The 24,381-nt window shown below is 38.9% G+C and overlaps 2 protein-coding genes across 2 annotated transcripts; one reads left to right on the top strand and one right to left on the bottom strand.

The window, feature by feature from the left end:
* Window positions 1-3,579: 3,579 nt before the first annotated feature.
* Window positions 3,580-15,253, top strand: LOC144656421 (uncharacterized). Its single transcript, XM_078516643.1, has 3 exons — window positions 3,580-4,310; window positions 7,215-8,459; window positions 14,491-15,253. The coding sequence occupies exons 1-3, from the start codon at window positions 3,586-3,588 to the stop codon at window positions 15,251-15,253; spliced, it is 2,733 nt and encodes a 910-aa protein (XP_078372769.1). The 5' UTR covers window positions 3,580-3,585.
* Window positions 15,254-16,536: 1,283 nt separating this feature from the next.
* LOC144655935 (gamma-aminobutyric acid receptor-associated protein) lies at window positions 16,537-22,374 on the bottom strand. The gene is made up of 3 exons (XM_078516122.1): window positions 22,153-22,374; window positions 19,886-19,964; window positions 16,537-18,006 (listed from the first exon to the last, which is right to left on the bottom strand). Exons 1-3 carry the CDS (start codon window positions 22,240-22,242, stop codon window positions 17,819-17,821), a joined length of 357 nt encoding a protein of 118 aa, XP_078372248.1. The 5' UTR covers window positions 22,243-22,374; the 3' UTR covers window positions 16,537-17,818.
* Window positions 22,375-24,381: the final 2,007 nt, after the last annotated feature.

Consider the following 24,381-nt stretch of genomic DNA (forward strand, 5'->3'; position numbering starts at 1 on the left):
AAACTATCACTTCGATCGAAGCTTGGGAGAACAACTTAAAATACATTCTGTCTCTTGATTCAAACTTCGCCGGCTTCCTTACCGATGGCTCGTCGTGGGGAAAGAAAATGAATGCTTCTCCTCTTCGTGGTTTCACCAACGATCCTGAAACTGTTCCTGTGGCGCAAAGAAGGACTGCTGCTCAAAAAACAGCTCATTTGGAGGGTGAACTTATTCGGCGGAATGGCAGAATGACGGAACGGCATGGCGGAATGGCGGAATATCCTAAAACACGGAATGACGGAATATCCTAAAACGCGGAATAACGTACTGGTAATATCCTAAAACGCGGAATGACGGAATATTCTAAAACGCGGAATTGTGAAACATTAAAAAAAGAAGCAACAAAAACAAACAAACAAAAGGAAAATTCTAATTGCTAACTTTCAGCTCAGACGGCGATAATGACTTTACGGCGATAATCACTTTACGGAAGGTCGAATCTTTCTTCATTGCATGCATCCACTGTAAATACTCCAAAAGAACTTTTCTCAGCTCCTTCCTGTATACTGGTAGCAGAGCATTTTCAGCCTTAACACGGGCCATTTCAGACGAATCTCCATGTTGTTTATACCGGTACTCGTTTATCAGAGCTTTGAGCTTGGCTTCGTGACGACTAGTGACTTCATCTTGAATGCGCGACCAGGGATCTTTATCCTCCTTTTCTTCTTGGGAAGAGTCTATTTCTTCGCTCGATTGAGAATCTTGAGATGACTGTTCACTTTCCTGTGAGCTCTCATCATCGCTTTTATCTCCACTATCATCGGGAAATATGATATTTCCATAACCCTCTTGAAAGAATTGATTATAACTGCTGTACATTGTGATCTGAACGGTGTAAACTCTGAGAATAGACTGAACTACATGGTGAAGGCGAAGGCGCGGTTACCCAGTAAATAAGTACTGGGGAGAGTATAGGCAGTCATTAAACGTATCCAAATGTTGATAAAATGTGCAGACATTTCTCCGGTTGGTAGAATACAGATCTTTTAAAAAAAATGAATTTGGTATTGTAATTACTGTAGCTATCTCCGCTTTTAAAGAAAAGTGAACGACAAAAATGAAAAGAAAATGTCTTTACTTAATTAAGATAGGTTTCTTGCAATCATTATGTATGTATTCATTTAAAGAGAGTATGCAAGAACTGCGACGACTGAAGCCGACAACTAATAAACGAAATATTCATAAATTTCTTTGTACAAGTAATTCACATTATTATTCTCAGCTTTGTGTCCCTTGCGCTGGATTAGATTCACAGCTTATAATAAAGCACACTTTGTTGTAAACACTGCCTGGGAAGGTCTTCGGAAGCCTCAAAACCTGCCATTTTTTTGTTTGAGTTTTCTCCGCCGATATAGAATTTCGGAAGTCGCTTCACGAGGAACATAAACTTGATGTTCTCTATTATGTTCTGACAAGAGCGAATTTTAAAACGTCCATTTCAAAATGAAGATAGCATGTTTCAAAGTTTAGATTTCACATTTTTACTCTCTTAGAAGCCATCAACTTCTAGCAGTTTTTGAAATCGAAAATTTCGTTCTTGCCAGAACACAAAAGAGGTTATGACTTATCACTAGCTTATGTAATCATTTAATTCGGTGCGCTGTTGTAGCTGAAAACTTGGACACAAAATCTCATTATCTGCAGTTAAACTTTTAAGAGCTTCAAAACGGAAAACACCATTCTTCTATATTTTGCAAAGCCTTCAAGATAAGCAGCAATTATTTTTACTTCGAATACACTTATCCGTTGTAAAACACCCACAAAGTCTTTGGCCTCCAGATTCCTTCTTTACAGTATTGTGAAAAAGTAATGCAAACGAACTGCACTATAATAGAATTATTTAAGCATACATAACTATTTAGTTTAATTTATTCTATATCTTGGGAAAAGGTTAAGAATCCGATCCAAAAAACGCGTCGGCCAAAGTGTCGGCCAGCGCGTCGGCAAGTATTTTTTGGTACATGATAACCGAGGATAAATTGTGCGTCGGCGACTTTTTCTCTTAAAATAAAAGCTTACAATGATTAAGTTTGTTGTTGTCTTACTCATTATTTAAAACTGCGAAGTCATTTGATTAGTTTTAGCTGCGATAAGTCTGGAAATGATCGATTTTTTTCGTCGACGCCATTTTTATTTTCCAACATCGACCTAGGCCCCATGCTAGTTAAACATGCAGCCTGACTGGGCACTAGACAGGTGTAATCACCTGTAATAATTCGAGTAATCATTTATTTATTTATTTATTTATCACAGTGCTCCAACCAAGGCCACCAAGGAACGAAAACCTTGTATGTTAACAATATATTTTCTCGCAAATTGTGGAATGTCATTAGCTGCATGCTACATGGGGGCAGAAGCAATAAATTTGCGACCATTTCTTTTTTTGTTTTGTTTTAACATTCAAACACTATTGGTCAATTTGTGAAGAATCTGCTTGGATGGCCTTGGCTTTTCGTTTTATGCTCCAGAATGTTCTGGGTTCTGAGTTTTTTGTCAGCACGTGATGTAGAATGAAAATGACCCTGTTGTCATAAAATGTAACTGCCTCATAACCACAGGTAGCCCAAGCTCCTAAAGGAGCCGTCAACATATAGACCACATATGACATTGTGTTATAACGTTATTATAAAGGTTTGTATGGGAATATAACGATCGTAAAAAATAATTCAAAATAGAGGAAAAATATCCAATAAAATTCACTTACCTATCCTCTTCTGTCTATATCTTGTGTTTCTATGCCGTTTGGAGGCGATTCCGTCAACATGTAGACTACATATGACATTGCGTAATCACGTTATCATAAGGGTTTGTATGGGAATATAACGATCGTAAAAATATAATTCAAAATAAAGGGAAGATATCCGAAAAACGACTTACCTATCCTCTTCTATGTAAATCTTGTGTTTCTATGCCGTTTGGGTGCGTTTTGAAGCGATTCCAGTGGGTTTTAGGTTCGCTGGTTTCCTCTCTATATAAGAATTATATATAGAGAGGAAACCAGCGAACCTAAATCCCACTGGAATCGCTTCAAAACGCCCCCAAACGGCATAGAAACACAAGATTTACATAGAAGAGGATAGGTAAGTCCATTTTATCGGATATTTTCCCTTTATTTTGAATTATTTTTTACGATCGTTATATTCCCATACAAACCCTTATAATGATAGGAAACCAGCGAACCTAAAACCCACTGAAATGGCTTCAAATCGCCTCCAAACGGCATAGAAACATAAGATATAGACAGAAGAGGATAGGTAAGTGAATTTTATTGGATATTTTTCCTCTATTTTGAATTATTTTTTACGATCGTTATATTCCCATACAAACCCTTATAATAACGTTATTACGCAATGTCATATGTGGTCTATATGTTGACGGCTCCTTTAGGAGCTTGGGCTACCTGTGTCATAACATGAATCCAAATACATGTAATTAGGTCTGACTATGCCATCCACCAAACAATCAGTGGACAAACTACCCGGCGCATTCTTTGATTTTGGGCTATCACTGATGCTACGGTGCTTTTCTTACAGGAAGAAAGAGATGCTGGGTTTACCACATGTGAAGAGCTGTGGACAAAAAGACCTTGCTGATGATGGAGTAAGAAAGTGGGATGACCAAGTTCAGGATTTCCTCAATTCCGACTATCCTGATTGGCAACATCCAAGTAAAACCTACATGGTCCCTCAAGTTTTTGCTTACAAGTCTCGCAACCCTGATGTTGGAGAAAAAACAGAAAAGAACTTTTTTGACCTTTTACTGAATTTTGGAGAGAGTAGAAATGAGAAAATGTTTGTTGTTCATTCTTATCGTTTTGCTGAACTGATTTCTGAATTGGATCATGGCTCTGCAAATACAGAAAGAGAGAAGTCAAAAAAGTGGCTAAGTGGAGAGCATGATTTTGTGATCATACATCGTCAGCATGGTGTTGTGTTTTTCCAGGTCAAAGCAGCCATAAAGAAAGCTAAAGTGTTTGCAGAAGCCCAGAAGCAAATAGCTAAGGACCAAGAATCGTTAAAAATTTGTGCTCAACAAGGGTTAAAAGGAAAGTGTAAGGAACTAACTGGGAAGGAAGTGTACTCATATCCAGGCTTTGTTGTGATGCCAAACTGCCCTAAAGATCATGAATCAGTTACAAGACCCTCAAAAGGTATTTTTGCAGAGGACTGCGAGAATGTGGATGCATTTTCAGAGTGGTGGGACAAGAACATAATGAGAAATGGAAATACAAGTGTTGACCAGACCGTGTTCAACAGCCTTGTCATGCGGTGAGTAATATGTCTCATTTTACACTGTACATGTAAAGGTCTGCAATGTGTTCCCATTTTTCAAAAAATTTGATCAATAATCAAAGCAATTCTAAAAAACTACCTTATTATAGAAAATGAACGCTTCATGAAATTAATGCGAATTTTAACGCGAATTTCAAAAATTCGCGTTTATTTAAGTCGCATTAATTTTTGTTAACGTTAATTTCCGCGCCGTTAATTAAGTGGAGCGCTAATTTCCATGACCTTATTAATTTCCATTAATTTGGAATCAATTTCTCGATACAGTCCAGAGTTAAGTCATTATTTCATCAGGGTGGAAATCTGCCGGATCACGTGTGGATTGCGTATTACGCGTGCGCGCCACGTTTATAAAGGCTATCTGCAAACCGGAAGTTGAAAAGTTTGTTCTTCCACTAAGAACGATCGGAATGCAAAAAATGTGTCAATCACGACAGTTTGTCGTAACACTGGAAGAGAAAAATCTTGTCTCCAAGAGCGATAAGAATGCGAAAAATCAACAGTTTGTCACATTAGATCGAGGTTTCTGTCTTGCAGACATTTCGTTTTGCAGACGTTGTTTTATAGGTGTTGCCTTTGAGATGATCTGCTGTGATTGTATCACAGATAAACTACGGCAAAGCGAATGATTCCAACAACGGTTATTCTCGAGAAATTCCTTATAACACTGACAACAAAGCGAGTTTGCCGACGGAGGAAAATCACATCTCAATTCACACCGCGTGCTCGACTACACTTAAATAAATAAACAACTCTGATTGGTTCGCGGCAATAGGAAACGATAAAAAACATTCGTGACTTCAGCGTGACGCATTACTCGACCTTACTCGGAATAATTTTCTTTTGTCCAGTGATTTATCGACACTGTCTGAAAAATTTTCGTGACCTGTTGAAAAAATTGCCGTTAAATGAGGTGACTTAAGTTATTTCTTCTTCCATCATGAACGGTTACAATGCGAAAATGTGTTGTTCAAACAGGAAGTCGAGGAATCTTTTTTTCGGCAAAGAATGATGCACTGTTATTCTCAGTGGACAGACTCCCAATAAACAACCGCAGTTTATAAAAGAAATCTCAATTACCACAGTTATGCCAACTTCTGGAAACTTCCCAAAAACTTCGACTTGAAGTAATTTTCCAAACTAACAAAAAACACTTCCCTCCCAGTACCTTTTCTTAACTGCATCGAGGCCCGCACTTTCTAACCTGTGGTTACCACTAGTTTGTATGTCGCGTTAATTTCCTTCATTTTGAAATGTTACCCCCTCTTTCGCGTTAAGGGACCATTCATTTTTTAGAAGGGGGGAGGGCCGGAGGAATCCCTGTGTGTATTCAGTTGAAACTTTTTGACCCTCCCCCTGTAGTAGTGTAAAAAGAGGAAGGCCCTCCCCTAAAGTGCAATATTAAATTTTGCGACCCCCCCCCCCACATGCACCTCAAAAAAAATTCACATCAAACCTCTTTTTTTGACAGAGCTCCATTCCGCTGTGTTGCATAAGATTATCTTTGATCGCAAAAAAATCTATGCTACAGTCAAACGCACGCCGTGCAATATACACGAATTGAAGCCCTTCTTCATTACGTGGAACACTACTCTCGCACGGCTAAGAAAGAACCACTCTTTTGCATCAGAAGTGACCTTTAACGGTCAAAAATGCGAAAAATAGCCTTATAAACAAACACACTTAAGCAAGGATCAAAACTACATTAACACAATTGGTCCATTTACGTGAGCCAATTAAAAACCAGAATTTTCGATCCTGCAGACAAGTACAAAAACGGCACATCGATTGATCATTGATTTCAAATCATTCGATGAGACTTTGACATAGGAGCATCGGATGAGGTCCACTGAAGGACTGAAACTTGAGTCTTGCTTTAGATAAAACATTTGCCAGAAGAGATCGTTGCGGCATACTAGAGACCTCAAACGCAGTAATCAAACTGCCATAGAATTTATTTGGTGGATGCAAGTAACGCAACAAAACAGATCAACAATAATGGAGGTAAAGGTTTATGTCTTTTATAGCTCCCAGAGCGCAAATCACAACCACTCAAACTAAGGGGAGCTTACAAAAACAACTCAAAAAAACCATTGCTCTCAATGTTTAGAGACGCAGACGCCTTCAAAAGACTCGGATCTTTATAGACCCTCACAACTGTGGTAACGAAACGTTATCCTACGAACTAACCGCCACTTTAGAATACGAGTTGACAGTTAGAAATCCACTGATCTGATACACAATATAGACTACAACATTCTTTTAAAGGCTTTTAGGAATCTTCCAACAAACATGAGCCAATAAACCTAACGAAATATGCCACAGAGCTAGCAAACACAATGGCATAAAGATCATCACTGAAAGCATTAATCAAATCAAATCAAATATAGAGCGTTAATCAAATCCTCCGTTAACAGACTGAAGCAACCAGCGGGAGTCGTGCTTGGCCTGTCACATTTTACTTAATATTTATTGAAAATAAAAGATTTGGATTTGGATGAAAATGCAGTGTTTTTTCTACGCGACCCCCCCTTTTCAAAAACGAAAATAACGATGACCCTCCCCTTTTGCCACTGTAAAAAATAAGTGACCCCCCCCCCAAGATTCCTCCGGCCCTCCCCCCCTTCTAAAAAATGAATGGTCCCTAATTTCCTTTATTGGGAAGTAATTTTTCCTTCAATTCGCGTTAATTTAAGTCGCGTTAATTTCAAATACCTTAATTAACACAAGCGTTAAATTCCTATAATAAGGTAATTCTAACAGCTAACAAATTCTAACAGCTAAACAACATGTTTGTACATGTTTGATGTGCTAGAATCTAATCAGAAAAAAATTGCGTTTACTGTACGTTCTCAACTGATGTTATATTACAATTAATTGCAGGTTCGTGGGTGTGCCTCACCTAGGACACTCCATCGATTATTGCATTGATAAAAGCCACCGCACTCTGGTGTTCAAAACTAAAGAGCAATTGGAAGCATTGCTGAATACAACATCTGAGCAATGGATAACAGGGCCAGCCGGTAGCGGCAAAACATGGCTGCTAATGGAGAAAGTGAAGATCCTGGCAGAAAAAGCCCTTCTTCGTGACACCAAAGAAAAAATACTTGTTGTTTGTTTCAACAAACCTCTGTCGAAGATGTTTTTAAAAACATTTGAACAGTATTTGACTAACAGTTTGCCAGATGGGGATTTGAGTTCTGTATTGGAGGTGAAAACTTTTGATAAGCTTATCTGTGATATAACTGGGTCGATTTCGGGTGACTCTGACCAGGAAAAAGAGGAAACTGTTTTCAGAGCTGTAAATCTTATGGAGCAACGTCCTGTACAGTATGACCATATATTCGTTGATGAATGTCAAGATTTGTATGGTGACTGGCCAGTGCTTTTCAAAAAGTTACTGAAGGATGTTGATGAACTGTCTGATGATGATGACGACGACGATGATGCTGACCCCAAACATATGTGGTTTTTGTATGATTCAAACCAATATCTGAGATTTGAGCAGCAGCACCAGCAGTACTACAAATCGCTCAAGAGAAGTACCAAACTCACCAAGGTTCTTCGCAACACTGAAAATATCTTCCAACAGTCAAGAAAGTACTACAAATCAACAGTAACTGGAGATCCTACATTAGGGCACCGCGAAACTGGCTTGGCAATCAAGTGGGATGGCATACTAAACTATGGAGTGGTAACAGAGCGTGAAGGCGCAGAGGCCATTTTGAAGCATATTCATGAACTCCGCCAACACAAGGTTCAAGAGAAGGACATCTGCATTTTGGTGAATAATGCAAAGGTTCGGGATAAAGTCAGCTCTGAGCTGCAGCACATTGGAGTAGAGAGCCAAAAGGCGGAGACATTGTATGAACATGGTCAAAACAAAATCGTTGTTGAAAGCATATGGCGATTTAAAGGCTTGGAATCGAAGGTGGTCATTCTTTACAACCCTCCTTATGAAGAATTTGAGGGCAAGTTAGTGAAGAGGACTAAGCAATATCTTTACACTGCTGTTTCCAGATGCATTTGCTATTTAGTGGTCATTGCTACAGAATTTGGTTGTAGAACATTGCAATCAGACGAGGGGGTGCAAACTCATACATTCCACCACCTGTCCCCTGGCGCCAAGTTGGCGCATAGGGCCTCGGATGATGACGATGATGATGATCAGGAGGAGGAGGAGGCGGAGGAGGAGGATGATGATGATGATGATGATGATGGTGATGATGATGAGGAGGATGATGACAAAGACGAGCAATTTCATTCACCGCCAAAAATTTCACGAACGGAAGGCCAAAGGTTGCAAAAGCCTACAGGACACTGAGCGGTAGTCCTTTAAAAGGTACATCAACATTATATTTTTTGCTTTTAAACTTAAAAATTGCAAAATATAGCCTGCCAAAATTTACCTGCTTTTTCCAGAACTTTCTATTGTCCTTTGTGTCGAAAGACAAATAAATAAACATGCAACTTTTGTTTTGACTGACCAAACTAGTGGCTTACATGTATTGGGACATATCTTTTCAAGAGTATATTAGGGTTGGGTACCAAGTCTTGCAAGAACTCGCATGAATGTCGCTTGCTACCCTTAAGGGAACAATAAAATAATCAACAGGAACAATGCCCATAGCCCCCCCAAAAATAGTAAATGCTTCACTAGAGGACTAGAATTACAAGCTTGCGAGAGCTTCTACACTTTTGATATATTTACAGCTGTTAGCTTTACATAGTATAACCTGATATCCTCCCTCCCCCCCCCCAAAAAAAAAAAAAAAACAAAGAAAGAAAGAAAGAAAGAAAGAAAAAAAAAAATGGAATTTCAGCGATCTTTTTACAGCTGTATATTTTCCTGTTTTAGTTCGTCTTAGTCGTTTTTTTTGTTAACAGTTTTTTAACTATCCCGCATTGTGTAAGTCGTAATGATGTAACAAGACTTTTCAGAGCTCAGTTGTTCAAAGGCCGGTGGATAACGCTATTCACCGGATAAATCGTTATCCATCGGATAGGTGTTAACAAAACATAATTCGCTATCCAATGGAGAGCGATTTATCTGTTGAAAAGTGTTGTCCACCTTTTAAACAACTGGGGCTAGAATTATAAGTGGCGACTACTTAATAGTACATCTTCAGTGTTAGTCTTTTTTGTTATTAAAAACACTCTTGTTTCTTATTTTTATCTTGGCAGTATTTGCAGATTTTAATGATGAACCCATCCCAAAGATGAGTTAAACATTCCATTGACTTGAAATTTTCATTACAGTAAAACCATACGGGTCTTCCCTTCAATTAAACGCACCCTCTTTGCCTTTAAAGGTGTTAATAAGAATAATGTAATAAGGACCCATGTTCTAATACCTTATGTCCCCATTCGGAGAGGTGTAATGTTCTCCCCTCTCCCAGTATTACCGGTAGTGTCCATGCATGTGCAAAGTGGCTTTGAGTTGAAAACGATTTGTTTTGTTTGTTTAAGGCTATCGTTTGATAAAACCTGGCCAAATTCGAAGTTCGTAGTTTGGGTACATCAGAGGTGTTATTATTTTAAGGTAAAAACGTACAATGAGCGTCCAGTTCTAAATAAATGTCCTTTCTTCAGTAAGCTTCCCCCTTTTACAGGGTCTGGAGGGGTAAAACTGGTAGCTGAGAACTGGTCAAAATTTTAACTATCAGCTGAGAAATAATGCGTTTTAAATGTTAGCTGAGATCTGAGATCTGAAAATTTTACTAATAGCTTTGGAAAGTTCCTCAAATTTTAACTGGATAGCTGAGAAATGGTTGAAGTTTTAGCTGATTACTGAGACAGAAAAAAACTCCATCCAGTCAGCGACCAAAACTAACTAGGCACCCCAGGTGCTAAATCGAGTTTTTTGGATTTATCGTTTGTTCTTTATTTGTAGTTTAGTTTTGTATTCTGATGGACTTTTGACTCTGCGTTAAAAAAATGTAAAGTAAGCATAGAAACTGTTTCTAAGGTATTGGTATATTTTTAAATTAATGTATTAAGTCCAGCAGTCATATTGGAAGTTTAGTGTGAGGTGTTTTTAGTCAATAGCGGTAGCTTAGCAGTAAAACTGAAATAACGGAATTTGATTACATTAATTTTGTCTAACGTTCTTACTGAACCAGCAGCGTGAGTTAAGCAAATAATTTGTCGATTATTAACCGAATAATTTGTTAATAACTTTTGACGATGACTTGAACTTCAATGTTCACACTTTAGTCAAACCTATAAGAAAAGTTACCTTTGACTTGTTGAAGTTCAGTTTGGTGACATGGCCTAGAGGCGAAAAGAAATTGAACAAGCACGTTTATTCATTAATTGTGCTCTCGAGCTTAATATTTACTAGATTGATAGTATCCTACAGCATAGCAAAACCTTGCTAAGAATTAGCTTAACAATGAAAGCAACTATTCCCCAAAACAAGGTCACCTTGGATAATTGTGGTGAAGCTGCACTTGCTTGAGTGGCATACCCAGGAAACAAGTCACCTTGAAGCTATTGGGGACGGACCATTATTTTCTTGGGAGGGGGGGGGGATAAAAAAATTGGGTATGCAAACTTTTTTTTTTAGTTTATGCACCTCTGCAAACATTTTTTTTAAATTCTTACTATTTTTTATTATACATATCGTTTTTGCAAACAATTTATTTTGTCTTTCCAGGCCCTGCAAACAATTTTTTTCAATATTTTTCATCCCCCCCTCCAAAAAAATAATGGTCCGTCCCTAAGTGTATGCGCTTTTAACATCCACTTAGTTCTATCAGTAGTTGTAGTTTCTATTTTTTTTAGGCTAATTCATTTACAATGTTGTTAGCAATCACAGTTGGTTTTAAGAAAGCGTTTTAGGTAAGCGTTTAGTAGATCGTTTTGTGAAAAACGTAGCAGTGAATTAGGCAGTGTAACCATGTTTTATGACCTTTAAATAAATCTCAAAAATTGATTTTCTGTGACATTGGCATTATTGATAGTTTATATCAATTAATTTAGTACCTTCCCTCCAATAAGCGCCCTCTGCCATCACCCCCCCCCCCCCCCCCCCCTAAAACCTCGGTCACCTTTTAGAGCAGTTTTCAATTGAGTGTCGCAAAACCAAAACCAAAAGTACTTGTAGCCGGCACGAAGCGCGGGAAAACTTTCGTGTGCGAGTCACGATTAGTTTTGGTTTAACTTTGATTGGTTCAGAAAATGGTGCATGAATGAATCAACTTTATTTTTCGAGGGTGACACTTAGCAGTAAACACTGATGAACTCGTGGCCCTCTAAACAAATTCAAAATAGACGTATATATACATATAAATAGTGAAGTGATTTTAAAATCAATCACTAAGCGTAGTAATGCAAAACCAAAACAAACGCAAATTACTTTCTAGTGCTGGGTTAGTGTTGCTCGGCTTTTGAGCGACGTAACCATCAGTTTTCAAGCCCAGTTAGCAGTAATAATATATGGTCTCTGATGAAGGTGAACAGTAGTCACCGAAAATTAAGGTTGCAAAAACAGATCGGCTTAAAAACCGTTTCATTTTATAAATGTCTTTTACCGATCGCAATACTGGCAGTGGCTTCAGTTGTAGTAATACTTGTCTCGCAACATTTTTGCGGCATCGCGAGTTGTAAAGTGTTGTGCGCGTATTACCACCCGTATTGCAAGTTGCGGCAATATGTTGCGCAAAGTTGAACTCATGTCTACTTTGCGCGACATGTAGACTTGCCCCAAGTCGCTCGTTTTTTCTTTGCATCTATAGTTACTCAAATAAAATCGCTTTGAAATCAAGCGAGAAAGACCACTTGAGTAAAATCACCTTTGTAATCGCGCGGGATTTATTTCTGTGAACGCGCGCGCGACCTTACCGAGGAATGGCTCGGAACGAGCGACTTGTGTCACTTGCAGGAAATCGATTCTGGCTGACGTTTATTGCCGCGAAAAATTGCATCATGCTAGTGTGCACTGAATTGGCTTCTTTTATCGTATTGACGTCAGTTTCGTGCGCCGTGTGCAGCTGACGCGCGCTGTGGCGTGTGTTAAAATTGCGATTTTCTTCCCTTTTTGTGGGAAATCATACTTAGGGCCCTTGATGGCTCTCTCATTCCTGTAAGATTTAAAAGGGACATGCACAAAAAAAGACAATTGTGTTGTTTGTTCTAAAACTGGTTTAACTGCCGATGTGAGAAGGAAACAAGTCTACTTAAGAGCTGAAAAGTTAAACGCAAGCTTGTCTCGCGAGCAGCGCGCGCTAAGTTGGCGGGCACAGCGCGCTCAGTAAGTTCGCGCGCAATACAATATGATTGACATAATCTCGATGGCGTCACCGGTGGAAAAATCCACCGGTGACGCCATATTTCAGAATTGGCGCGCTGCAGGTGGGCCAAGTCGCTCGTTCCGCAACGATCTAGACTGCTTGCAGTCAGTTTTTCTCTCGAAATTTAGTAAGGGAGTGCGAGGCTAGGGAGGGTTCAAGACGCGCGAGGAAGGAATGGGGCGAGACAAGAGTGCGCGCGCGATCGGATCGCGCGGTCGAGGAAAAACAGACTGCGGACTCTTGTAAACTTTTTGAGGACACGGGCTTCCTGTCAATCAACTTGGTTCTCGCGGGAGTAACCTTGGTAACCGACTTAAGAAGGAATCATGGCAAACTTTAGATTCTCCGTGGGCGATAGAGATTTCGACATGTGCTTCCAGCGTTCACTGGAGTCTGAAGCCGGCTGCGCTATAAGTTCACTTTCACGAAACAGAATGGCTGAGAGCGTTCCGCTTCTTTAATGCAACTTTGCACATACTCGACTGCGGTCCAAGATCTTCGCTTCGAAGTTACTTTCACGTTCAAGGCTATTTTATTTGTTTTACAATAGAGTTTTACTTGTAACATTTATAGAGAAATTATATTCGTAGGTTGCGCGCGCGAATGGCGTAACGGAGTGTACGTGTTTGCGTCAGCATAGTTTTTTGTTTTACAAAATCCTTTCCAAGGAGCGCCTGAATTCCTTCAATATAAGCACGCACCACTTGAGGTCTTCTTATTAATTTCGTGGTAAAGCTGGACAATCTAAATCGTGAAATCTATCTTTTGGTTTGCGAAAAAGGGTATTTGCAATAATCAATAAGCAGCACGCGCACACGGAACGGTAGTTGATGGCGAGAGCATTCGTAAGCTCTGCGCTTTGAAATCCTTGATTTGAACCACACGACGATGCTTGCAGCTGTTTGTCCGGATGACCACATGATTAAGACAGACGCGAATTCGTCTTCGTGTATTTTCACAACTGGAAGATTGCAGTTTTTCCAAAACCAGTGGGCAGGTTAATTTAAATGCTATGCTTTTACGCAATCTTCGCTTCCCGCGAAAGTTACGTAATTTGGTATGAACTGACCAATCAGCAACTCCGTTGCTGGACCAACGGAGAGCTGACGGATATCCTCAAAAATTCCAAAAGAGTCCGTAGTCTGTCTTTTCTCGTCTAGCCCCAAGCCCCTTCTCATCCACCCGCCAATTCAACCAGTTTGCTCGCGTTCCTGATATAACCGCGCGCTCCGACCCTAAAGCCCGGGCCAAACGAGGATGAGAGTTGATGAGAGTTGACTAGCAACGATCCTCCGCCATTTTGTTTCTCATGCCTGCGCGCGCCCTCCGTTTCCGTATCCAACGAGCGACTTGAAACAAGTCTACGCGACATGTTGCGGCAACTTGCAATACGGGTGGTGATAAGCGCACAACATTTTACACTGCAACTTGCAATGCAATAATGCGAGATAAGTTGAAAAAAATATATATGCCCGTATTACTGGGCCTTAACCACATAGCACTGAAAAAAGTCCTTTTAATTAGAACCAGTAGCACTGTCGGCGAGTCATTTCTTTCTTGAAAGTAAAATGTCTGAAGCACGTTAACCGATCAATTGCGGGCTCGAAATATAAATTCTATCGGATGTTGTTATAATGTTCTTTTAACGGCAGATGTGAAAGTTTGATGATACATCAGGTCACCATTTCTGGTTGATTTTCTGAATTTTCATCATTTAAAGTTTGGAAATTAAAGTGCTGAGCGCGCGCTTGTGTTATGCGAAATTATACGTTGGCTGCTTGTTTGTGACGCACTGTTAGATCAATTTGCGTTGTAGAATGACTAGAAGAGCGTTGAGGTAGTCGATTTGACCGCTGTTGTTTTAGCTCTGTTAACTCTGCAAACATGGGCGTGTCTGTTTCCCATCCTCTAAGACGATCACCAAAAGTGAAGTATATTCAAACTGACGGCGAGTGGAGTGCTTTTGACGAGACTGAACAGTTCTTGAGCCAAAGTACACAGGAAGAAAATACCAAAGGTGAAACCTTGCGAGCGAGTAAAGGCTCTTCAAAGCGAAACCAATTCAAAGGAGTAAGAGGGAACTCTAGATGCCCGTTTGATAGTCTCGACACCATTGATTCGAGGAAATCTGTACCATTCGCTGTTCTTCCCGAGAACAACAACGCTTCGACGAGCTCGCCTGATAGCAAAGTGGGCTTTACTAGTATCCAAACTGATGGCGAAACTATTTTAGCAGAGAAAACTGACAGAGTGTTGTTTTTCGATGAGGTGGATGATAATTTGGAGGGTGGATGTTCAGAGCAAACGTTTGCGGGAAAACTGAAGGAGAAAAACAGGTCGAGGCCCGCAGAATATGTTCAGCAAAAAGTGATCGCACCTTTGCAAGGGAAGTTGGCGAGGAAGGATCGTGTTTCTAGCATCACAAGATCCGGTGAAGATGTTCATTTACCCGACGGTAACCATGGCGACAGCACGCACGGAGAGCGTGCGGATGGGAGGGCAAATGAACGAGAAAGTGAACAAGAAAAAACAAGGATGGTATGGGCTGATAGCGAAACTGAAATGGTTCACCCGAGTAATAGACACAAGCTGGGTCCTCGTCACTCAACTTCTGAGAAGTTTTCTTGACATTTCTTTTTTGTAAAGTTCTGCTTCATTTACAGGTATAGAATCAAAAAAAGAAAACCTAATGCCATAATCTATTATAAGCATTGTTGTTTTTCTTTTGGTTCAGTTTGTCATTTCGTCCTATGAAGTCTCTAGCCCCCTCCTTCCCCTTTCGCCGCCTGCTACGCAGGCTATGAAGACTCTAAATTTAGTGACACCGCAACTTTCGCCCCACTTTTGTAGCGCAAAAGAAATTGACGTCCTTTTTCCAATTATGTTTTAATTAAAGAAATTCATACGTAACTTGAACTGCGTCAGCTTTTTCACGTGATCATCTCGGTACAAGAAACGAGTACAGTCAACTTCCGCCTTGCAGACACCTCGTTGTTACGGACAGGAGTTCAAGTCCCGGCAAAGAGTAATTACTGAAAATAACTCCCGCTGCTACGGACTTTCTCTATTGCAGACACTAAATTGCGGTCCAGAAGGTGTCCGTTATAGTAAGAGTTGACTGTATTTGGTATGTTTGATTATTTTTGGCCCTCTTTACGGTTACAGTTCGCTAGTAAAACCACTGTATTCCTGATTTCCGATGAGGGAATGAAAGCATAACTACCCAACACATACCCCCACCCTTGTGAATCGCTCCGAGCATCTCTTTTCTGCTGTGCTAAAATATCGTGCGGCATCATATTCATGTAACGCGTGCAATGGGCCATGGAAGCGACACCGTCTGCACACATTGCGTGCCTATGATAATCATCAACACACGTGCCGAAGCTATGTAAACACGATTATGGCGCATCATTGCATTCTGTTGGCTTTACTTTATAAAGAAATGGAAAGTGTTGCTTGTCATTTACACAGCAGACTAACGGTTGCAGCTCAGGTTAAAAAAAAAACTATCAAATTCTCCCACTCTCAAAAATGTTTTTTTCTTTTTTACAACATAACCCTCATGTCCCCGGCTCATGTCAAAGGCTCCAAATACATTGGAGATGAGATAGTAGATAGCTAACGAGGCTTGGAGTTCCAAGTTGACTATAGCTATCTCATGTCCAACAAGAGCGATTGGAATAATTATTTTATTAAAAACACCCAAAGAATTGCAATATTTGAGCTTCCCAGCTTTTTTGCTGACGGTACACCCCATGGTATCATGGTATCTGAGCTCGTATACCATGACCTGTAAACCAATAAAAACTCAGGAAATGCAATAATTATATCATGGCTAAGGCCTAGGTCTTAGATCAGTAATGGTGGATTTCTCCCAGATAAGGAAAACAAACAACAAAACATAACAGTTACATTTGTTCAGGACCATATTTATTTTACATACAGAACTTAACATTGGGTTATCTGCTCAAGTTATCTACAATTACCTGAAACAATGCAGAACGTTGAAGATTAAAAATTCAATATACAATAATTTCACAGTTTATATGTAATTTGAATCTCTCTAACAGCGTATTTCTATCTTTTCTTGTATCCTGAAAAAACTGACGACAAAGTGTACTGTGCCACTCTTTTTGCTCCAAATTTACAGATCTAGTTTTAGGTATCAAGACTGAATGCATGTACTTATGACTGTCTTAATTTAACTGCCTCAAAAAAATAATTGCCGGAAAAAAAAATGATGATCAAAGATTAAAATATCATAATAGTTTTTGCTATTACAGATTTTCATTCTAAGCAATTTGTGTGTGTGTACGTGTGTAATGTTGTAGCGGTCTTAAAATATAGAGCAATTCAACTGAGGTACCACAACAAATTTTGTCTGAAAATGAAAAATTTTGCTTTAGATAGCATACCAACTTGGCAGAATTTTTTTTTTTTTTCAGAAAACAAGAAAACTATAAAAAATAGGATGGAACAAGAAAATCTCTGTTTTTCTTGTTAAGCATAGTAGGATAAATATAAGGAGGTCATTATTTTTGCACATGCACTTGGGCCTTAAAGGTTTTAACCCTTTCACTCTCAGCAGTCAAACTCCAAGTTAATGTCATTCAACTTTTTTGTTTGTGAATAAATTGATTGTGTGACCATTCAAATGAAAGCAATTGAGAAGTACTTTTATGTGGTACTATTTATTTTTCAACATTTTTTTACATTAAATTTATGATTTTTAATTTGTAATTCCAAACCTGACTACTGAGAAGTGAGAGGATCAAGCAGAAATGCTATAAGAATTGTATGCATGACTAGGCTCTTTTTCAGCAGCTTACACTGTCGAGTATTCCATTTTGCTTTATGACTGTCTATGATAGATTTCTTCTGACAAACTTGTGAAGTTGTACAATGTAATGCAATTTTCATGACTTCACTATCACGGCACTTCCACTGTAAAGTTTTATGCAAGCCAATAACTTTTAGGGTTTACAAAAGAAGGCCCATTCTTGACAACAACGTACCTGAAATATTCTTACAGCTGAACAGCTAAATAATTATTATAAAAACCACAAAATATAACATTCAACTTTATCTATTTAATATTATTGTTATAACCTTCACTAGCTGCTAATAGACTGAAATTCATTCACAGCTACATGGACCCAATTTAAAAGTTAATATATTTTCCATTTTGTTTTACTGAGTTCCATAGACACTCTCGTCACTGTACGCTATGTAGAGAAAGAAGTCCTCTTCGTGATGTTCTTGGTAAAGCTGACCCATTGTCGCACTCGTGGGCGGGATTACATTGTTGACAAAAAAGAACAAGGCGTCCTCAGGTCTCAGATGAATTCTCTTGCGGATTAAAAAGTAAAACTGTCCCACTGTGAATGAGAAAGAAATAATGACAAATTAATATTTGATGGCAGTTTACTACATGTATTGACTGGTACTTAGAAATAAAAAGACGGTCCTACCTAATAAATTTACAGACTCAGAGAATCCCATTGTTACACAAGTTAAGTTTTATTTTTTTTTTCCAATCATTTGACCATGAGAGGTATGAAAAGTTTCAAATCAACAATAAAAACCTTTTCTGTTTTTTCATTGACATTTGCTATCTTTAAACAATGGGAAGGTTGGGTTAAATACTTAACAATTATCCTGCGAAATCGCGCAGGATATCACCTGGTACTTAGTCGACGAGGCCGTAGGTCGAGTGGGCTAAAATCAGACGATTTTTCGCAAAATTGAGCTGGAAAATTGTTTTATTATTCAAAAAATTGTCAATGAAACAAATTTCGCAGATAGAAAAACTGCAATTACGCAAAGCTTTACAAGATTTCGGACGAATCTTCGCAACCTACCTATATCGCGGCATATCTGTCATGTACGGATGACAGATAACGTTAACATTTTGACCATATATTGGCAGCGCACACTTTTGTTGAATAATAAAGTCTAATATACATTGACTTTCCTGTATTCTGATTTGCTGTATTTTCTATGGAGAAGCCACGAGCCAAGCAGCCCACACTGCTGGAGCTTATCCTGGTTTCCGTAGCATTAAGCGGCTAGGAATATTTCTACTCCCCCCTGAATGGGATGCTAGTCCATTGCAGGGTCCCCCCCCCCCAGCATTATGTCGCCGGTACCCATTTATACACCTGGGTGGAGAGAGGCACTATGAGAGTAAAGTGTCTTGCCCAAGAACACAACACAAGTGACCCCGGCCGTGGCTCGAACTCGGACCGCTCAATCCGGAGTTCAGCGCTCTAACCATTAGGCCACCTCGCCTCCCATTGTATTTTCTATGGCAGGGTATAATACCTTGTACGTCTCAAACTCCTAAGGGAAAAGAACTAAACAAAAATAAAATGCAGGGTTCAAAATAACTTTGTTGCGATATTTTTCTATAATATTGATACACCACCAAATAACAATTGCTAATTTTTGTGTCTTGGCTTTGTCTAATAAAAAATTATAACCCACCGATTAATTTCTGTGCATACTCATTGGACAAAACACATCACATGGACTCAGCAGTGGTACAAAACAAACAAACAAAGTCCCCTTTTAGGTCTTACTTTTTAACCAAAATTTTGTAACGAAAAACTGCACAAACTAACCAACTTGCATTCATTTCAACTGCAGTTACGCCGTAATTATCACTGTAGTTTTTTTTTTTTTTTTACTTTACCGACAATAAAGTGCATTGTAGAAATTAATAGGATCTCTTTCTGGCTTGCTGGTAAATTGAAGGATAATGTCCTTGGCGGAAAGATTGTCCTCAAAATTTCAGTTGCCTTTGAAGCTTCACTTCTCAGCGAATTGTTCACTTCTCAGACAATCTTTCAGTCTGGGGCATTACCTTCCAATATACCAGCCTCCTAAAGGGGTTTATTTACTAAATAAAACCCATTTGGTTTGACATATATGTCACCAAATTGTACAGAGAAGTAGAGAAGTACAAAACAAAGTCATTATTTCAAGTTTAAATGTTTTAATCAAATTATTGTGTAAAAAAATACATAACACAATCAACTTGCACTTATTTTAACCACAATTACGCCATAATTATTACAGACTGTAGGTTTTTTTTTGTTTTTACCCCAATTAAGTGCATTGTAGAAATTAATTAGAGGATTCATGTAAATCAATCAATCAATCAACCACTTTCTGGCTTGCTGGTGAACAGGTATAAAATTGTTGTTTAACATATCCCTCTATTTTGATGCATTTTATTTTGACACTGTATTTTACCTGTCAAATCTGAAGGAACCAGATATTTCTTTTTATCCAAGTCACCAATTCTTGCTTTGGGTGCTTTTTCCACAATAACCTATTAAAAAACAGATTAAAAAAAAAAACAATAAAAACCTTCCCTTAGGTTCATTTAATGATTATGTACAAGTACATCTATAGGGCGATTTTCCATAACACACAAACTCTGAATTTCAAAATGTCATCAATAGCTGCAAGTGGCCATCAATCATAAAATAATATACGTTGGCATTAGAACCGTACTTATTAATATTATTGTGCTTCAAATAGTCAAAATAGAATAGTATGATGATAATATTATTATATCAGGTGATGAATACATGTGCAAGAAGAGTACAGATCAAAATGTTTGATCAGAGTCACTTGATCTCTCCTTATTTTCAAATAGTTTGTCATTGCCCATTACGAGCACCCTCACATACAAAGTTAAAGCCTGCTGTCGGTTTCTGTAGCATTAAGCAACTAGGAGAATTGCTACTCCCCCCTAGATGGGATGCTGGTCCATCGCAGGGTTACCCCCAGCAGTTAATTCGCTGGTACCCATTTATACACCTGGGTAGAGAGAGGCACTATGAGAGTAAAGTGTCTTGCCTAAGAACCCAGACCGCTCAATCCAGAGTCCAGCGCACAACCATTAGGCCACCCTGCCTCCCACAGATATAAGACCTAATAATCAGTATTTTATGGTAATTGTAATTGGAGATAGTGTACGACATAACCATTAGCTAAGTTTTGAACTTCAGAGAGATTTTAAGATTTCTGTAATTCACTGAACCAACAGCATAAACAGAAAAACCCACTACAGGTTCACTGTACATATTTGCTGCATATCTACAACAAACCGCTGTGAAGTTATTTCCCAAAACTTGGTCTGTGCATGAAACTGGCATTTAGTGGACTTTGAGGCTCTCCATATCATCATGTGCTAATTTAGCAGTGCATAGTGAGCTAAACCTAATTCAAAGTTCACAGAAAATGTATGGAAAACAAAAATGTGACTACTTGCACACTTCCAAACACATACCAACTACATTCCTTACATGTATTAAGTATTAAAATCCAAAGTAAATAAAGTCTGTGTACAGAATTTTCAGATTCCCATACTCAAAACAGCATTTCTCGAGATATCTGCCTCGTTTTCAAACTTGTGGCATTGACCACAAAAAATGGTCTATTGATATCATTGATGGGGGTACAACTCTTTTTAATGTTGTCATGATACACATGTTTTGCATGGTTAGTTCCATGTCTACAACTTAAAAGGTTGTTTTTCTTAGGGCAGATAAAAGTAATATGAGAATGGCTCAATTAAGTGTTTATGGTGTAGTGTTTGTATACAGTGCCTAAATGGTAAGCAATTAAAAGCATCCCATGTATAGATGTAAGTTGTGGACAGGCCAGCTGTTTAAAAAATTAGGAGTTTAATGCAGACTAATTTCATCACAGAATAAATATTCTAAAATATTTAAACTTAACTCCTTAATTTTTGAATTCATATCAAGCAGTACTTCAGGATATGATAAATAAATTTTACAGAGACATATTTTGCAGTGCATCCCCGACAAACACATGTTTTGCCAGAAAGATCGACTCTTTTGAATGAGTAATATTCCGAGCGTTCTGTAGATTTTCTCTGGCACTGCAAATTCATACGCCTCTCTAGCTTCGGTTCTAAAAAGTCTCTACGTCGATTAAAATAATATGTTACCGTAAGCCAGACGTATTTTATATAAATACAACTCTATCAAATATTTATAAAGAAAACGGAGTCAAATGTGAAATTCTGCTTGTGAAATACAAGCTCGACAAACCACATCTAAAGTGAAAGTAGAATGGAACCTTCGTTATCTTCTTGCAAAAATGCTGTCACTCCTTCAGTTAAATTGACATCAGATAAGCTTGTATTTCGCTAAACAGATATCCCAAAGTAGTACTTCGACGAAAATTTTAAATACAAAGTAGGAAAAGAGAGAACTTGCTGCAACTTTATGAGCTGTTTCGCTCTGGGCGACATCAAAACACAGGGATTGGCAAACAGTGACGTTGCAACTCGGCTGACGCCATATTTAATTTTTAAGCGTTTTCGCTTTAAAATCTCCGTTTCGTTTACACCTAGAAATCTCCTAACAGAGCAGCAAAACCGAAAAACGCGTTAAAATCCAAGCATCTCTTGCACGCCTTACTGATCCGAGAAATGATAAAAATGCAATTACAGGAAGTTGCCTGATGGCTACTTCTGTACTCACCGGAACTCTATCAGGGTATTTCTTCCGAATTTTCTCTCCCTCGGCTCGTCTTTTTTCAAAGGGATGCTCTTCCTTGTATTCCCACTTCATTGCTGCACTTTTACAAGTTCTTTCTAATTCGTTGGTTGCTATCAAACGCGAAAAAAACGTCCTTGTCTTTTCACAGCACTACCAAAATGGCGCTAAATAGTGTGTTTCCTTGCAGATCACGTGATGTTGTGTTTCGACCGATGACGTAGCCAAGTTTGGTTTATTTTTAGACACAGTCAACCGAAACGAACCGGAAGTGAGTCACGAACCGTAACAAATTGCGACAGATCCGAACTCTCCAGACTATTTTTGACGGAGAATAATCACCGGGGGTATACTCTTGTTACCACTAAAAGTAGAAAAGGTATTGCGAAAGAGATGTTTTTAGGAATCAAAGACTATGAGCCTTTCGATGAGAACCGCAGTGGACCGGAAGTGGAGGATTTGAGCAGAGCAAGAACGGTCCGATACTTTGAGTTCCTGGGGAAAATTCTATTGGGACCCTATTGGGTTTTAAATCACATTGTATAGCTTAGTTTTGAATTATAACAAAGCTACTAGCGTCGTTGCAGCCTCCGCCGATTTAATTTGATTTCAATATCTTTTCGGTAAGGGAAACTTATGTAAAAGTTCCCCGACTGAACACCGTGGCGATTGATTAGTTCCGCCAAAGGGCTCCTGTATGACAATAACTCGCGGCCTTACAGAAAAATTTTCGCTTCAGTTTTCCCCGTGCACAAAAAGGATTGAAGGGACTGTTTCCACCACAAAACTAGTAAAACTAGACAAAATGACTCTTTTGAACCAATACTAACTGTTATAAAATTTTTTTGTTTGTGGCTGTACTAGTCTGCAGAGTCTGGCAAATTGCTGACTAATGAATGCGCAAGCTCGGACTAATGGTTGCGCTGCAATACAATGTACCAAGTAACCAACCACCCCCTGCTCTTAATAAGAGGAAGCGAATGACAAGTGAAACGGGAAAAACATTGCAGAGAAACATTGAAGGCTGGTTCTAGGTCTTTCGACCTATCTACTTCTACAGTACTAAAAGTCGTAAACGACACTACAATCTTAGACAAACTGACTGTTGAGACACTTCTGACACTTGGTCAATTTGCCACTAATTTGAGTACCACAGCTCACTTTTTTCAACCCCTCTCCCCCATTAATGTTGTCGTGTTGTGTAAACAAAGCGATAAAACAACATTGAGCACTGAGAAGGAGAGGTAGCCTTCGTTGCAGACGAACTAAAGCGCGTTTAGTTCGCCTGCAACGCAGGCTAGAGGGGGATGTCGAGACATTCGCAAAACGTGTGTGATTATTTTGGAGTTTAATTTGTTCAGGATTGTAGCTGAACCAACTATACAGCAAAAATATCGCAGTCTTTTTTTGCTCAAAGCGGAATTTTATGATGACTATTTATTATTGCCAACGAGACAGCCGAGCCAAGAGGCGAGGCTGTCGAGGCGGCAGAATCATAGAGCCGTGTGCGTATGAGTGTATAGACAGAGAAAATCTTAAGTTCTGCGTAAGGGACTTTTTTTTTACCATATTTGGGTGTAAGTAAACCCCATATTTGGGTTGTATTGTTCTTCCCAACTGGTTCCCAGTCTCTCACTCCTTGCTAGAGAGCAAATGACCAAAATGGCGTCCACGCGGCTCGCTGTTAAAATTTTCAATGTGGTCATTCATCCCTTTACCGATAAATACACCTTTAGGGAATTATAAATCGAAAGAGAATACCCTACAGAATATTCGACCGCCGGAAAAACGAACATCAAGATCTTTAAAGCGATGAAATGATCTTTCGACTTTGGAATCCTTTGATTTACGATCGAAGAGAGACATGAAAATCAAAAGCGGACTGTTGACTTCAAATAGAGTTTTCTTGACTTATGAGAATGCTGAAGTCGGGTAAATGCTTCCTTTTAGTGTTTATTGTGTTTATAGTAATTGTTTGACCGATGATTTATTCCAAATCAAATAGCGTTTATATTTTATTTGGCACGCATTTTCGCTCCGCGTAGGAATAACATCAATACAAAGCGCCCGGAAAGCGACGCTCACTAAAATTACTGCATGTCATACACACAAGAAAGTCAAACGTTTTTTGCTTCTAACGCCAAATGTAATGTTAACTTGAATAAAAATTTTGTCTCCAAATAATCCTTGACCGTTCAAGTTTTGTTTTCTGTT

This window comes from Oculina patagonica, chromosome 6 (genome assembly GCF_052425735.1).
Source record: "Oculina patagonica isolate OP01 chromosome 6, crgOcupat, whole genome shotgun sequence".
Lineage (NCBI taxonomy): Eukaryota > Metazoa > Cnidaria > Anthozoa > Scleractinia > Oculinidae > Oculina > Oculina patagonica.